Source organism: Anas platyrhynchos, chromosome 7 (genome assembly GCF_047663525.1).
Source record: "Anas platyrhynchos isolate ZD024472 breed Pekin duck chromosome 7, IASCAAS_PekinDuck_T2T, whole genome shotgun sequence".
NCBI classification, from domain to species: domain Eukaryota; kingdom Metazoa; phylum Chordata; class Aves; order Anseriformes; family Anatidae; genus Anas; species Anas platyrhynchos.
This window is the reverse complement of record NC_092593.1, coordinates 17,188,227-17,201,823: the sequence shown is the minus strand read 5'-3', so window position 1 is coordinate 17,201,823 and position 13,597 is coordinate 17,188,227. Positions and strand designations below refer to the sequence as shown.

The 13,597-nt window shown below is 39.8% G+C and overlaps 1 protein-coding gene across 2 annotated transcripts in view; it reads right to left on the bottom strand.

The window, feature by feature from the left end:
- Positions 1 to 475: 475 nt before the first annotated feature.
- LOC101801872 (unconventional myosin-X) overlaps positions 476 to 13,597 on the bottom strand; it is an 84,824-nt gene continuing 71,702 nt past the window's right edge. For both annotated transcript variants that reach the window (XM_038182119.2, XM_038182121.2), the window contains 9 exons: positions 13,250 to 13,407; positions 11,916 to 12,039; positions 10,120 to 10,417; positions 8,875 to 9,082; positions 8,332 to 8,468; positions 6,762 to 6,885; positions 4,778 to 5,227; positions 3,858 to 4,049; positions 476 to 2,798 (listed from right to left, as the gene is read on the bottom strand). In XM_038182119.2, the coding sequence (XP_038038047.1) occupies positions 2,685 to 2,798; positions 3,858 to 4,049; positions 4,778 to 5,227; positions 6,762 to 6,885; positions 8,332 to 8,468; positions 8,875 to 9,082; positions 10,120 to 10,417; positions 11,916 to 12,039; positions 13,250 to 13,407 (1,805 nt within the window). In that variant the 3' untranslated portion in view covers positions 476 to 2,684. The remainder of the gene's footprint in view (positions 2,799 to 3,857; positions 4,050 to 4,777; positions 5,228 to 6,761; positions 6,886 to 8,331; positions 8,469 to 8,874; positions 9,083 to 10,119; positions 10,418 to 11,915; positions 12,040 to 13,249; positions 13,408 to 13,597) is intronic.

The following is a 13,597-nucleotide window of genomic DNA, read 5'->3' as shown; positions in this document are numbered from 1 at the left end:
TCCAATGTCTGACTACTCTTTCTGAGGAGAAATGTCACCTAATTTCCAACCTAAACCTCCCCTTGCATAGAGTGATTTCCAGGGTCCCAGAGGGCTCTCAGAGCACCTGGCCAACGGATGTATAAGGGCACGTTGATGGGGACTATGCATCACTGCATTGTTGCCATACCTGTGGACGAATTGAAGGAGCTGTTTGCTAGAGCAGTCTGTATCGCTGACGGCTCAGCTGTTCCTATGCAGATTTACTGCTTCAGTGATGTGCCCTTGGGTGAAAACCAGCCCCTGACTGAACAGCAGAACCTGGAAACAAACCTCACACCTTGTAGTGGCAAATTGCATTCAGAGGCAAATTTCCCTCCCGAGAGAAGGGCTGTTATCCGCTCGTAACATTAATACCTCCTTTTTACTTACAAGTTCTGAGTATTAGATCACTGAGTAAACACCTTAACATGAGCACACAATGTCTGAGAGTGAATACAGCCTGTGCAATCCAATAATTTATTAAACTTTCATCTTGTAAAGCCAGTTACAAATTAAAAAAGACAGCAGAAGGAATTCTGTAATAGAAATGAGCAAAATTACAACAAATACTAACGGGAGTTACATTCCCAAGTGGGTTCAAGCTGCCTGCAGCAACCCAAGAGCCAGAACAGAAATAGTGCAGAGTTAGGACAGGGATAATCAAGGCTATTCTGATACATAAAGAGATCTAGTCAGTGTACGGACCAATACAAAGTGTTACTTTTCAGGTTGCCTCTGCATTCCTGTTCTCTCTCACTTGTGACCTGGCCATCTTTCTATTCTTTGTGATAAAAAGTGGATGTTTGTACGATCCTTCAGTAAAGCTATTTAAGGCAAAACTCCAGTTGAAAGTACAATATACAGTAGTGGCTATCCTCTTAGGCTGGATGTGTGGCAGGTGGACTGGGTGTTTGCACATGCTGCAGTGTATTGTAAGTGAGAAAAGCACAGATTATGCACTGTGTTTTTTCTTGCATTGTCAGCCTCAAAACTGTAGTGTTACATGACAGTATTAGTGAAATGGCACAACTTGAAGATTAATTTAAACTGAACCTGTTGCATACTGACTCCTTCTTTTCTTGTCTATAAAATTTCTATTTTATAGCTAACAGGCCTTAAGCTGACACTTCTTCAGAAATACAAACATCTGATTTTAAACAAACCTGCAACAAGGTCCACATCACACACACAGCTCTATAGTTTCATTAGGAAACTGAATGGGCCTTTGCATTTCAGGACTTGACATGACAGGGGTTGTAGAAAATGACGGCCTAGCCACAAGGTTTCTTGATTGCCAATGCAACCAATTTGTGATGCGACTAACAATACCAAATATTGTTTTAAATAATGAAATCAGGAGATTGAAGATGACTGTCATCTTTCACTGAGAAGGAAAAAAAAAATTGCTTCTTCAACTTGCAAATGGCTATAAAAACCTCCAAGAAGCATTTTTCTAAATATATATCTATATATCTATATAGATATGCTGATGTCTAGGGACCTAAGAGAGACTGGAAGAGGATATGGAGATTTGGTGATGGGAGTAGTTCCAATTCAAACTCAGCAGAGAATGAAGGACTTGGCATCTGCTTACAGTAGTACAAAGGAATTGAATTATTGCCTATAAGAATTTATCTAGGCGTCTCTTCACTCAGTATGAAACTGTTCATTTAAAGCTAACGTTCAGGGGTTTCTGTCATCCTAAAATCCCATCTAGCGAAATAAGGAACTTAATGCAGGTAGGCTGCTGGCCATAAAAACCTCTGACCTCCATCTGAAACCTGGAATTTGTTAGGAACAGCTTTTCCCGTAATGCAACTAAATCAATCTTGCCTTCTGGGCTGTGAAAAGGCAATCATTAATTCTTAGGTAACAGGTGCTACTTAGAATTACCAAAATGGTACCTGATGATATATTTCAGTGGTACTATTCCCCAGGACTTTCTTCTATGTTTGAGTATTTAGAATTTTTACTTAAAGTGCCATTTTTTACAGTCATGTACCTGTGAACTTCTGTTAGAAGGTAACAACTCTCCTCAAGTGTTTTGTTTGTTTGTTTAATGGTCTCTCATGTAGGGTTTGACCTCTTTATTGGACTGTTTGGCTTCAATTACAAAAAAGATACTTTCTTTTAAGACCAGATGAGATCATTAGTATATCCTGAAGAGAAAACTCCAGAGTGACTTATTTCGGAGCTACCTACAAAATAAATAAAAAAACAAATATTCTCTTAGCAGACTGTGCTGTGATCCCCTGATCCCAGATGTTTGCATGTTGGAAATTCATAAGGAAGCTTAACTCTGCCTCCTGTAGTGCAGATTCTTGTGATTTTTTTCTGCCAGTATGACAGGTAATTGTGAAAGCAGCAGAGGGGACAGGCAGAAGGAGGATGCTTCCAACTTTGCTTCTTTAAGGTACATTGTTCATCAGACAAGCAAGGGAAAACAAGTTTTGGGCTGTTAATATTCAACAACAACAGTTGTTACTGTTCAATGTCTTTAGGCAGAAGTGCAAATCCTATGGTACTGCAGATGCCACTTCAGCTCTTAAATACAGTAGTCAGTCAAGTGGAGTTCTTAAAAACATCTTTGCTACACTTGTGCTGGCAAGTTGCAAATACCAATCATTAAACAACTGCCTCTCTCTCATGGCAGTTTGTTCATATCACCTAGTCCAGACGCTAGCGTGACTGTCCACACTGGTGGCTGACTTGACGCTGCAGCGTTTCTTCACTATCATGTTGATGTATGCTTTCATGATCTTTATTATCTCACCCACCTAGAAAAAGAACACAGTAACAGGATAAGCACATCAAAAACCTACCACTGATGTATACCAGACATTTTGCAGAAAAAGTTTCCCCTTGTCCAAACTCATGGCACTGTAAATTTTGCATGTAATGTTAATGTGAATATGACAGTAAGGATAAGCATGAAAGAGTTGAGTCATTACCTCTATATGCACAAAAGATACAGGAAATGAAAACAAGGTCAGTAACAGGTATGCAATGGCATCTTTACAAATAAACATTAAAAAGAATGTGATGTTTCAATATGGAAAAAAACTGACAGAAGGATATGGCAGAACTCTACAAAATCCTGGGCTGCCTGGGAAAGACAAATTGAGAATGACTGGTCCCAGTCTTTCCCAACACAAGAATGGGAAGACATCAAGTGAAATACAGTGGCAGACTGACTGAGGAAAGTATTTTTTTTACTCATAAACAGCAGAATTCATTGTCATATTTGCAAGCACTTTTGAAGCATTTATGTGCTTCTCTAGATTACTCTAGCATGTTCTTAATTGTGCACACTGTGCATAAAAAGGCCTAAGTTTCCTCTGAGGTACGTTCAGGATAGAGTTAATACACCAGTTGGGACTGTGATTCTGGTGGGAGAGAGCTGTGATCTTACAGCAGCACCTTTTAGTACTTGACAAGTTTGTGTTCTGTCTTGTAGCTCAAAGAAAAGCACCTTTAATGCTACTAAACATCTTTATTTTCTGATGTTTTGAACTCTACATTTATAAACTGGAAGGGAATGAATTAACTGACAGGATGCACACTCATGAGCACCCAAAATTTGAAATTCTGAGTGTCATGGGAGACACTTAACCTCCTTCACTTTTTAACCAACATCATTCTTTTTTATGTATATCTCTGTATTCAAGATAGACACCTTGACTCTCTAGGTTTAAGGTCCCTTCATCTTTTTCTTTGCCTGTCCTGTCCCTTCAGTAGAAGTTCTTGCCTATAACCTTGTCTTGTCCTTAGAAATTAGGGCTTTACTGGAGTGCTAGTAAAACTGCAAATATAACATGTCTTGTGCTTTCACATACCTGGGACGTTTCAAAGAACATTTCTCTCTCATCCACTGTAATTTTGAAGGTGTTAGGTTGTGGAGCTCCAAAGAAAACAATGTGCTCATACTGGAAAGTTTCTAGTGGTTTAGGGTCCCCGCGCTTGTAGACAGACACATTCTCTGTGCTGACTCCAAGCCAAAGATCATTTGGAAATCCACCTTCCTTGCACTGCAGAAACAGAAACACGAAATTTTGCTTAAATGCAGTGGAGTATCAAATCATCTTTGATTCAAGGAAAAGCCCTCCTTTTCTGGCTCCTGTAGGATATTTAATTTCTCCGGCCCAATATAAAAAACAGTATGTCTACAGAAGGAATCTTGTGGGCACTCCTCTGCAAAGATTTAGAAATGACATGGCTGTGCGTAGATATCATTTGAGTAATAAATAATTATAGTACTTAACAGTTCTCATCAGATTTTTAAGAGATTTAGCATGTTAAGATTCTCCTCATTATTTTACAGATGATAGAGTAAGGGCAAGCAACGTCCCATGGTAATCCATCTGGGCAGCAACAGAAATGAAAAAAAATGAAGCTGTGGATTCCTGCAGTAGCAGGCTAATCCCAGCGGTCTAACTGACCCAGTTTGAGTGGTCACATTGCTACAGAACAGAGTTGTGCTTTTTGCTGTGAAGGACAATATGGCTTCATTTTACTTCCACTTCTACTAGCTACCACCTTCTTAAGCCCAGAAAAGTTTCCCCAAATCTACTGCTTCCTGCATCACACCTTTCTGTATATGTATTACTACAGGCTTACTCTCAGCTTGTTATGACAAAATGCAGCAATTCCTGAAATTCCCTTCTGCTGCTGAGCAATATAATATACCTAGCTGTATCTGTTCTACAGACTGATGCCTCTCCTTGGCAGTCGTTAAATGAGCTTATACATCTCTCACCTCAACGTCAAAGAGGGTTGACCCATAACCTGGCCACTCCTTTACGATGGACATGTATTTCACCATGGCCTGATGCTGAGAGAGACCTTGCAACTTGGTCCATTTCTGTGCTATGCTTGCACGAGCAGCTGACAGCTCTTCCTTCACCCACATCTCCATCATTTGCTCCTCTTCTACCTTCTGCTTCTTTACAGAGCCTGTCTTGAAGCTACGTTTCAATGTCCCTTCAAGAAAGCTGGTTCGCCTCCTTTCCAGAGTGTGACTGGTGGTGCCACTGCTCTTTGTTGAGTGCAGTATTTTGGATTTTAGTCTGTTAACTGGGTAGATCCCATCAAGGGTCCAACTTATTTTAGAATAATCCCCATGAAGGTACTGCAGCCGTAGTGCTGCTAGGCGCTGCAGGGTGTCCTCTGGTGCAGGAAAATGACCATCTATGAGGCTTTCGTGAGCCTACAAACAAACAAACAAAAAAAAAAAACAAACAAAAATAAACACAACAAATCATTATAAGGCAGAAACACACTATTGACATCTGGGTCCATGTAGATATTCTTACAGTATTTGCCCTAATAGGAAGCCAATCCCTGCAGAAAAGACCTAATTCAGGAGGTCAAAGCACACATTATAATAAAGAATTCAAAGTCTGTAACTGGTGAATGAGCAGACTTGGGGGTGAATGCGTCTTTCTGCAAGCTTGGACAGAAAGGAGATCTCAGAAGGACCTTTAGGTCTTTAACAGACTCTTTAGGTCTGTAACAGATAGGAGAGCCAGAAATTGAGACAATCTGTTTAGTACTCTACCTGCTGCAGCTCCTGTGTGGAGATAACATTCAAATACAGATAAAGTTGGATATAATAAACTCGAGACATTCAACCTCGGCCTCATTGCACACCAGCACCTTTCACCTCCTCCAAAATGTATTATTATATTTATTTATTTATTTATTTATTTTTAACTTCATCCATCACACACCTCAATAACTCCTGCTCTCCTCCTGTTACTTTTTTCTAATAACCTTTGCTAGTGAAAGCTGTCTAGACTGAAAGCCTTGTCAATTGGGAGTTTGGTACAACTTGGTTTCCACAGAGCACTGTGTCCTGTTCCTGACTGTTTCCTAGACATTTAGTTAACAATACTTAACCTTCATTTCAAGAAAGTCCTCTTGGGGAACAATTGTCTGTGTGATGTACATGCCAACAACTTGATCAACATGCCAGTTTCAATCTTCATAACACTGACCCCTTTAACACATATTAATTAAATTTCAACAGATATCATTCTGAGGCAAGATCAAAGTGTTCATTAGAAGTAACAAAGATGGGCTGAATCACACAGCTGGCTACTCTACTCAGTTTACTTTTGCATCCCTAATTGTGGGGTTATTTCATACCAGTGTGATCTCTGGCCTAACAAGCATCATGTTGCTACAAACTATAGTGACTTAAATAAAAAATTAGTCAGCAAACTATTGTCAACACCATTCTCTTGTCTTTTTGCAATAGTACTATATTCTGGTGCCCGTTAATCAGAAGAAATTGCCTGAAAGATAATTTTCTTTGTAAATTCCCATAACACCCCAAGGTTTGACTGTTTTTGTAAGTTGGATCTAGCGAACAGCTATATTTTTCAATTTTCTTTACACTTGTACTCTGTAAGCAACTATTTTACAGAATCATCTTAAATTATTATCTACATTTCCATATCTTTCAAAATTAAAGATTAATTCTAAAAGCATTTTATTATAATTGGTGCTTCAGTTTTTAAAGCCTGTTAATTTTTCTTGCTTTTGTTCTAACACTCCTATTCCTTTGAGAATTTCTCTGCATATCTGCTTGTTAGATTCCAGGCAAAAGTCTGAGACAATAAATTCTTCTGTTCAGACCAGCATTCACACTTCTAATGTAAAGCTAAGCCATTTTTCTGTATACTCTGGTGTACTTCTGCTACCCTGGAAACTAAATCATTCTCCCACTGCCAGCTTACCTGCTCAAACATGAAAGCAAACTCCACTCCATCTTTGGGAACATTCTCGATATCCAAGAAGCAGTAAAGTTTAAAATATAGCTGCCATTGTCCTTCTTCCTCTTCTTCCTCAGAGCCAGCAAGTCTGTACGATAGGAAAGAGAATGAGAGAGGGGAAAAAAAATAGTAACCAGAAGAACCATGGTACTGGGATGTCCACAGTGCTCATGAAATAAAAGTTCCTCTGGATTTCTAAAACAAAAAGCATACAGAACTACCCCATTTACCAGGGCAATCTTTGTGCAGCAGACTTTTCCGGTGGATTCAATTTTCTTCTCTGAGTCACCTGCTTTCAGCAGAACCCAAAGTTCTTATCAGATACAACTGATAAAAAAAAATGGATCAATAGTTCTATATAAATGCAAGAGTTATGGGGAGGACACAAAGCGCTTCCCATTTTTAACATATTGTTTCTGTGTAGTCTTGTTACTGTGAAAAGCATCAGTCTTGCCACCATTTATAACAATTTTATTTTCGTCTTCAGAACCAATATAAAATAGACAATGGCAGCTTTCTCTGCAAATTACTGCTTTCTTTATATGCCTAGCCACAAAATCACAGTCCACAGTAAGAAATTAGAGCTGCTTTTCTATGCCCACTTAAATCTTTCCTCTCTCTTCTGATGAAGCTCTTATGAGGTAAATTGACAAGATGTTATCAAAGCTAGTTGATATACAGACATTTTCATAGAGGGCACTGAGCTGAGTACCCTGAATCATTTATCCAAATAGATTAATTTTCATGTGTGACTAGTGGTGATGAAGCCAATTACTTCAAAGGAAGAGGCATTGAAACTTCTATTGCTGAGATGGACCCTAAGTAGGGTTCACATTCATAAACTCTGCAATGAACAGTCACTGTTTGCAGCTCAGAAATGTCTAGACAAGCATCAAAGCAAACACTGCCAGCTACAAACTTACAGCTCCAAAAATGTGAAAAGCAGCACCAGTGTCATTTCTTAACGCTTTCATTATATACCACTTCCTTGGTTGGTCAAGGATCTTACAGATGGTATTTGCTCGTGTAGCCCAAATTAACACACCCCATTCATCACAATGACACAAGTAACTATGCAAGAAAATACCTTGGTTTGATAGTGCTTCATTTTATAAGCTGTTCCAATCTGCAGATAGCCCTTAGTACTTCTAAATACATTGACATTATGTAATAATTCACTTGTCCTACCACAAACAAGCCAGGAGACAGTATCCCCTTTCAGAGAAAGAGAATGATCAAGACAATTAAATGTCTTAACCCTTCTCTGAGCTCTGGTAGGAAACCATTACTATTTGATAAAGGCACTACTAATTCTGTCCTGACAAGCGTGATAAGTAATGCTTCTTTGTTATCAAAACAGATGTGAACATAGTTTTCCACATAGTAAAAAAGAGCACTTGAACCTTACCAAAGAGAAGTTCACACCAAAGTGAATGCTTGAAACTCTGCAGCTGCTTTGGATAAAACTACCTGATGGTACTCTCACTTAACCAACTAGGAGTTAAAATAAAGGTTCTATGAAACATTCTTCTACCTTTCGAACTTGGCCAAGATATCAGCCACAATCACTCGACTCTCAACAGCACGGTCCACCTGCTGATTATGTTCGAAGAGAGCAAACATGTTGCGGCTGTCCTCCATTGCTAAGCCTCGGATCAACTTTTCAACCACCTGCAAAAATCAGAGACAGATCACAGGGTAGGCATTACACACTTTCTGAAGTTAGCTTATAGGGGGAAAAAAAATAGGAAAATAAACAAATATTTTGTGTTTCTGAGCTAGCGGAATCACTAGCCGTGCAGATGGACCAGCAGCAGAAAAGAACAGAATGGAGATACACTGCTGAGAGCTGGATGGGGTGATGGAAGCCAGTGTGGCTTAGGTCATAGGAACTACCAATCTATATCAGACCATGGTCTGACAGTGGTCAAATCTTGTTCCAAGGAAACAATATAGAGCAATACATTCCCTAAACCCTGAAAAATTGGAGATGAATGGGGAAAAGGAGTCCCTTCAGCAGGCTCAGTACCTAGACACAGAGGTGTGCTTAGATCTGGTTATTTAGTAAATGCGTTACCTCCCCAGCGCTCGTGTGGGAATTGATGGTGATTTTACAGGAGCCACCGCCATGGCAGTATACTGTTGTGGTCATTTCTTCACGGGTGAGAAGAGCCTGTATTTCCTCCTGGGAGGGTACAAACTCCCTTGTCTTTGTTCTCTTCAGAGAATCACTGATGAATTGTGCATATCTGTCTATTTCTGAGCCTGGAAAGAGATCTTTTACCCTAATTGTAAAGAGAAGCAAAAAAAGCCATTACACAGTGAAACAGAAAACAAGCTTATTGCCATGCAACTTGGAATATTGTAGGCAGGGAATTCAGCAGAGATGTCAAACACAAACACCACAAGAATAAGCCCAGTTATTTCCCAAACTATAGAACCTGCTTTAACTAGTCACTCCAAAGTCACTTCAGTGGCATTTCTCAGCACTATATGATATTAGCAGTTCAAACTTCCAAGAATTTAGTACTGGCTGAAGATAGGAGGATTAACTATCTGAATTCACAAAATTGAGATTAAAAAGTATGGAGTCAAATATAAGCTTTTTAAATTTATTCTCAATTATCTCTTTTTACTTGCTGGATTTCAACTCTCTCCTCATTTGGAAAGAATCAAATAGACTTCATAAGCCTTCTTTATCATTAACGAATGGAGTGAGGCTACACGACTGCAGCTTAGTTCCAATGCAGACCTCTTTAGAAAGTTGCTCTAGATGCTGAACATAAATTGGGAAGAATGTAAACAATTTAGTTCATGAAAATTGGAGGTTAAAGCAGATTAGAAATACAAATTATAAGCTTTACATGCTTCGTTGAGCAAACAAACACTGAAAAACAGTAAATTGGATTTAGGGTATATCTGTTACTCCACAGTACACACATTTTGTCTGTGGTTGCTGCAAGGTAGTACCTACTTCAGTGAATATTAAGTGTGTTTCTCACCTTTCCTGCAGGCTGAGAATGTTTATAAGGACATTAGTAAGCAGTAGGTGATCAGCTGTAAATCCACTTTAACACAGTTTCATGGTATTCTGTGTAGGTAGCCTTACTTTCCACATCCTTTTGACACAACAGATGGGTAGCAAGGGGGACAGGGTTTGAATACACCAGAACAGCTGGTAGGAAGATTTGTGCACAAAGGTGGGAGGCTGCAACACCACAGAAAGATATGTGCACAGGTGGAGGGTGAGACACACAGGTACACCAGGCAGTGGAAGATAAGTAGGGACAAAGGAAACAATGCAAATGAAAAGGGCTTTTACCTTCTCAGGTGGAACTTGAGGTAACGAAGGATTCCTCTACTCGGCAGAAAAGTGCAGCTCATACATGACATCAGCTGCCAGTGGTGCAGGTTCCCAGTACTGTTGGGATGTGGCATGTGATTAGTTTGTTTGATGAGCTGACAATACACTTCATCACGAAGGGGCTTTAGATCATGGCAGGTCTGCAGAATGCCTTGGATAATTGGTATGGGGTCAGACACTGTCTCGATCTCCTGAAGGGAGTTAAAGATCTTCACTGCTTCATCCTGTAAGCTGCTGTAACCCTTCTCTTGTTGCACTGAGGAATGATCATAAAGGTGACATCAGGTAAGAATCTCCCCCATTTCCTACAGGCCCAGCAGTAGGACAAACAACTATAGTATAGTCTGTGATGGAAGAACAGAACCTGAGAATCTACATTAGCTCATCTCTTCAAACTAAATTTCTACTCAAAATTCATTAAAGCTTCCCCTTTATATGTGCAAATGCAGTTTTAATTAGTATTTGCCAACATCTAACTTGTCACCATTGCAAAGCCATTTTTGGATATCCTGTACAGAAAAGGAGAACAATGTTTTTAAAGGAAATTAGTGTTGAAATCTAGTTCAGTTAAAGGAAAAAAACAATAGTGACAAACTGATCCAAAGTGCCAACCTATTCTTATCTATTTTACTTCCCCCCCAAAAAAAAGTTTTTGAACAACAGGCAAAATTTAGCATCCACAGAACAGGAAAGACTCTTGCCTGGTCTTTTGGGCACCATTCTTTTATGTTGAGTCCTTCCGTCTCCACCCCTAAGGTAAGTTTGATGACTTCCTCAAACCATGCTCAGAACATGGCAAATTATAGGCAGTTTCCTCTACCTGCTAGTCCAAAGCAGAGCAACTCCAGTATTGCTTCATCCCATATGGTCAAAAACAAACCATCTGGCATCTCTGGGAGGTCATGGAAGCTATTATAGACCTCTTAAAGAGTCAGGCATTGACCTTCCTGCTTCCCTGCTGTCTGCCTCTACCACAAATGTGCACATTGTATATTGTTTAGTCTCTCTTGTCTGGTATGTTTGTGCTCCTAAGACACTGTGGGAACCTTACAATACTGAACGTGTTGTACAAAAGAATTTGTTATTTTTAAAAAGAGAGATATTGCTTGTTGTTATTACTAATTCAGCTACTGCTCTCCTAAGCTCCTCTGTGTAGGTGACCAGTTGGTCCTGGCAGCTTGTTCTACTGATCTATTGACTTGCTATATAACCTCTGCTACTGACACTTCAATTGGCATCCTTTGATGCATCTCGCAGAGGAAGAGTTTCCTACCAGAAATAACATTTCCCCACATAAGGTGTCTCTGTGTTGATACACACACACACAGAGTCGTCATACTTCTGCTATGACTTCATTTTTTTCTCACACTGGTTTTCTGGGGGCCCATTAGACAGTCTAGTTCTTTCCTGTTCCTGAAGTATTTGAAGAAATGATTCATTTGTAGCTTCTCTACAAATACGATCCCACTACCAGTTGCATGTTTTAATCCTGTTATAGGATTTACACTAGAACTATTTAACCCAGTTGCAACTCACAAAGACAGGCTGCACATCCCCCAGATGGATGATAAACTATATTCTCCCTTTTCCTGTGAAAAGAAAGGGACTAATCCCTCTCTCTGAACCCTGTAGGAAACACTGCCCCAGATGAACTTCACCTACACAGAGAGCTTATATACCACTTTTGTGGTGCTCAGGCTCCTCACTGATCCTTAAAATGAGAGAGTATTTTGTCATATGGATAAAATACTTACAGTTGACACTAACATCTCCATACGGTAATGGGAGCAAGGGAGAATGCAAAGGGTGCTGCGTGTACCGCAAGATTGGGTTCCTCCTGTATGTCTGTTCCACTACTTCAAAGTTTGTGCTGTTTTCCTGGAAAAAACAAAATCCTCAAATGAGGAGAGTCATTCCTAAGATGTCCTTATACATTTAGAGTCAAATCAACCACCTTTATTGACATTCTGGAAGCTCCATCGAGGGACGAGGTGACTAAAGAATAATTTACACATAAAAATTACTCTGTATATTATTTCTGAAAATAAAATGTAAGAATAGCCATACTGGGTTACCAAGCACAGGGCCTTGATTCCAAATGCAGCTTGTGGCTCATGCCTACTGCAGGCATTTAACAGGCACATACAGCATGATTCCTCCTCCTTCCTTTGCTAAAAGAGTTATCAAAGCTTTTTGGAAATTAAAGCAAACTTTATGACCAGGATCACCATTATCCACATGCTTGCTGATCCCCTCAAAGACCTTTAGGAGATATGCCAAGTACGGCTGTTTTGTATTTCCCCAGATCCCCCCTGAATCCTTCCTTATAGCTTAGTCACATTAGCTGCCTCCCATTTCTTCAACGTTAGGACCATGTAGCCTAGGGTTACATTCTACAGCCAGTAGTAATTCAGTAACTTCACGTTTCAGTTCCTTTAGAGCTGTAGAGTTATTGCCAATAGATCTTGGCTATATTTCACCCTCTGTTTTATTGATATGTTCCACAATCCCTCTAACTGACACCTCAGCTGGCAAGTTTCTCAAATTCATCCCTTTTAGAGGCAGGCTGCAATACTGGAGTTTCCCTGCACTCCTCTGTAGTCATCAGTTATTCAGAGAATTAATCCAGTTTTTCAGATGTGTTACCATTATTACACACTTCTTTTTCACCTCCATCGACTGGTCCTACCAATTTACTGGCAAGCCCTTTGTCTTAGATGCCTTTTTATTAGTACTGTTCAATCCCTCAGCAAGTTGCTTATGATATATGCCTTGGTCTGTCTTCTGATTATACATTTAATTTGCTAGAGTTTCTATATATGTGTTCAGAGATGCTTAGGGAAAAGAAAGGATGAAGCGGAGATTTGCACATACTTGTTGGTATAAATCCTGCATGCAATTTGTAATTGCACAGCAGTTATAACCTCGACTCAAGCAGATCAGTTAGCAAGCTGATTCAAAATCAAATTTAATTATTTAGTTATGCAGTCATTTAGGTCTTTTTAGTCATTTAGTCTTTTACTTTTTTGATACCCCATGACAGCAACCTCGTTTGTTGCCACAAGGGAATCAGCATGATGGTACCTACCCTGATGTCACGAATGAGTTGCTGCGTAGGTGTTTCTATGGGCACTTTGCTGTCAATGACACCTTGGATGGCAGAGGCCCAGCGCATGGCTTCGTTCAGCAGCTTTGTGTACAGCCTGTAGGAGTGCTTTCGCCCATGGACAATTATGTTCCAGTAGCCTGTAGAGACACAAAGAAGCTAGAAGGTGAAAGTTGCTTCCATTTTACCTTCTCTTTTTGTCTGTAACACCTGTCTGAGGAAAACCCTTGCTACTCTGTTACATATGCTATGTATGGTTAAAATGGACTGGGTAAACAGTAACGTTCCCTGTTCCCAAAACGGACTTACTAGCAGGAAAGTCCCAATCCA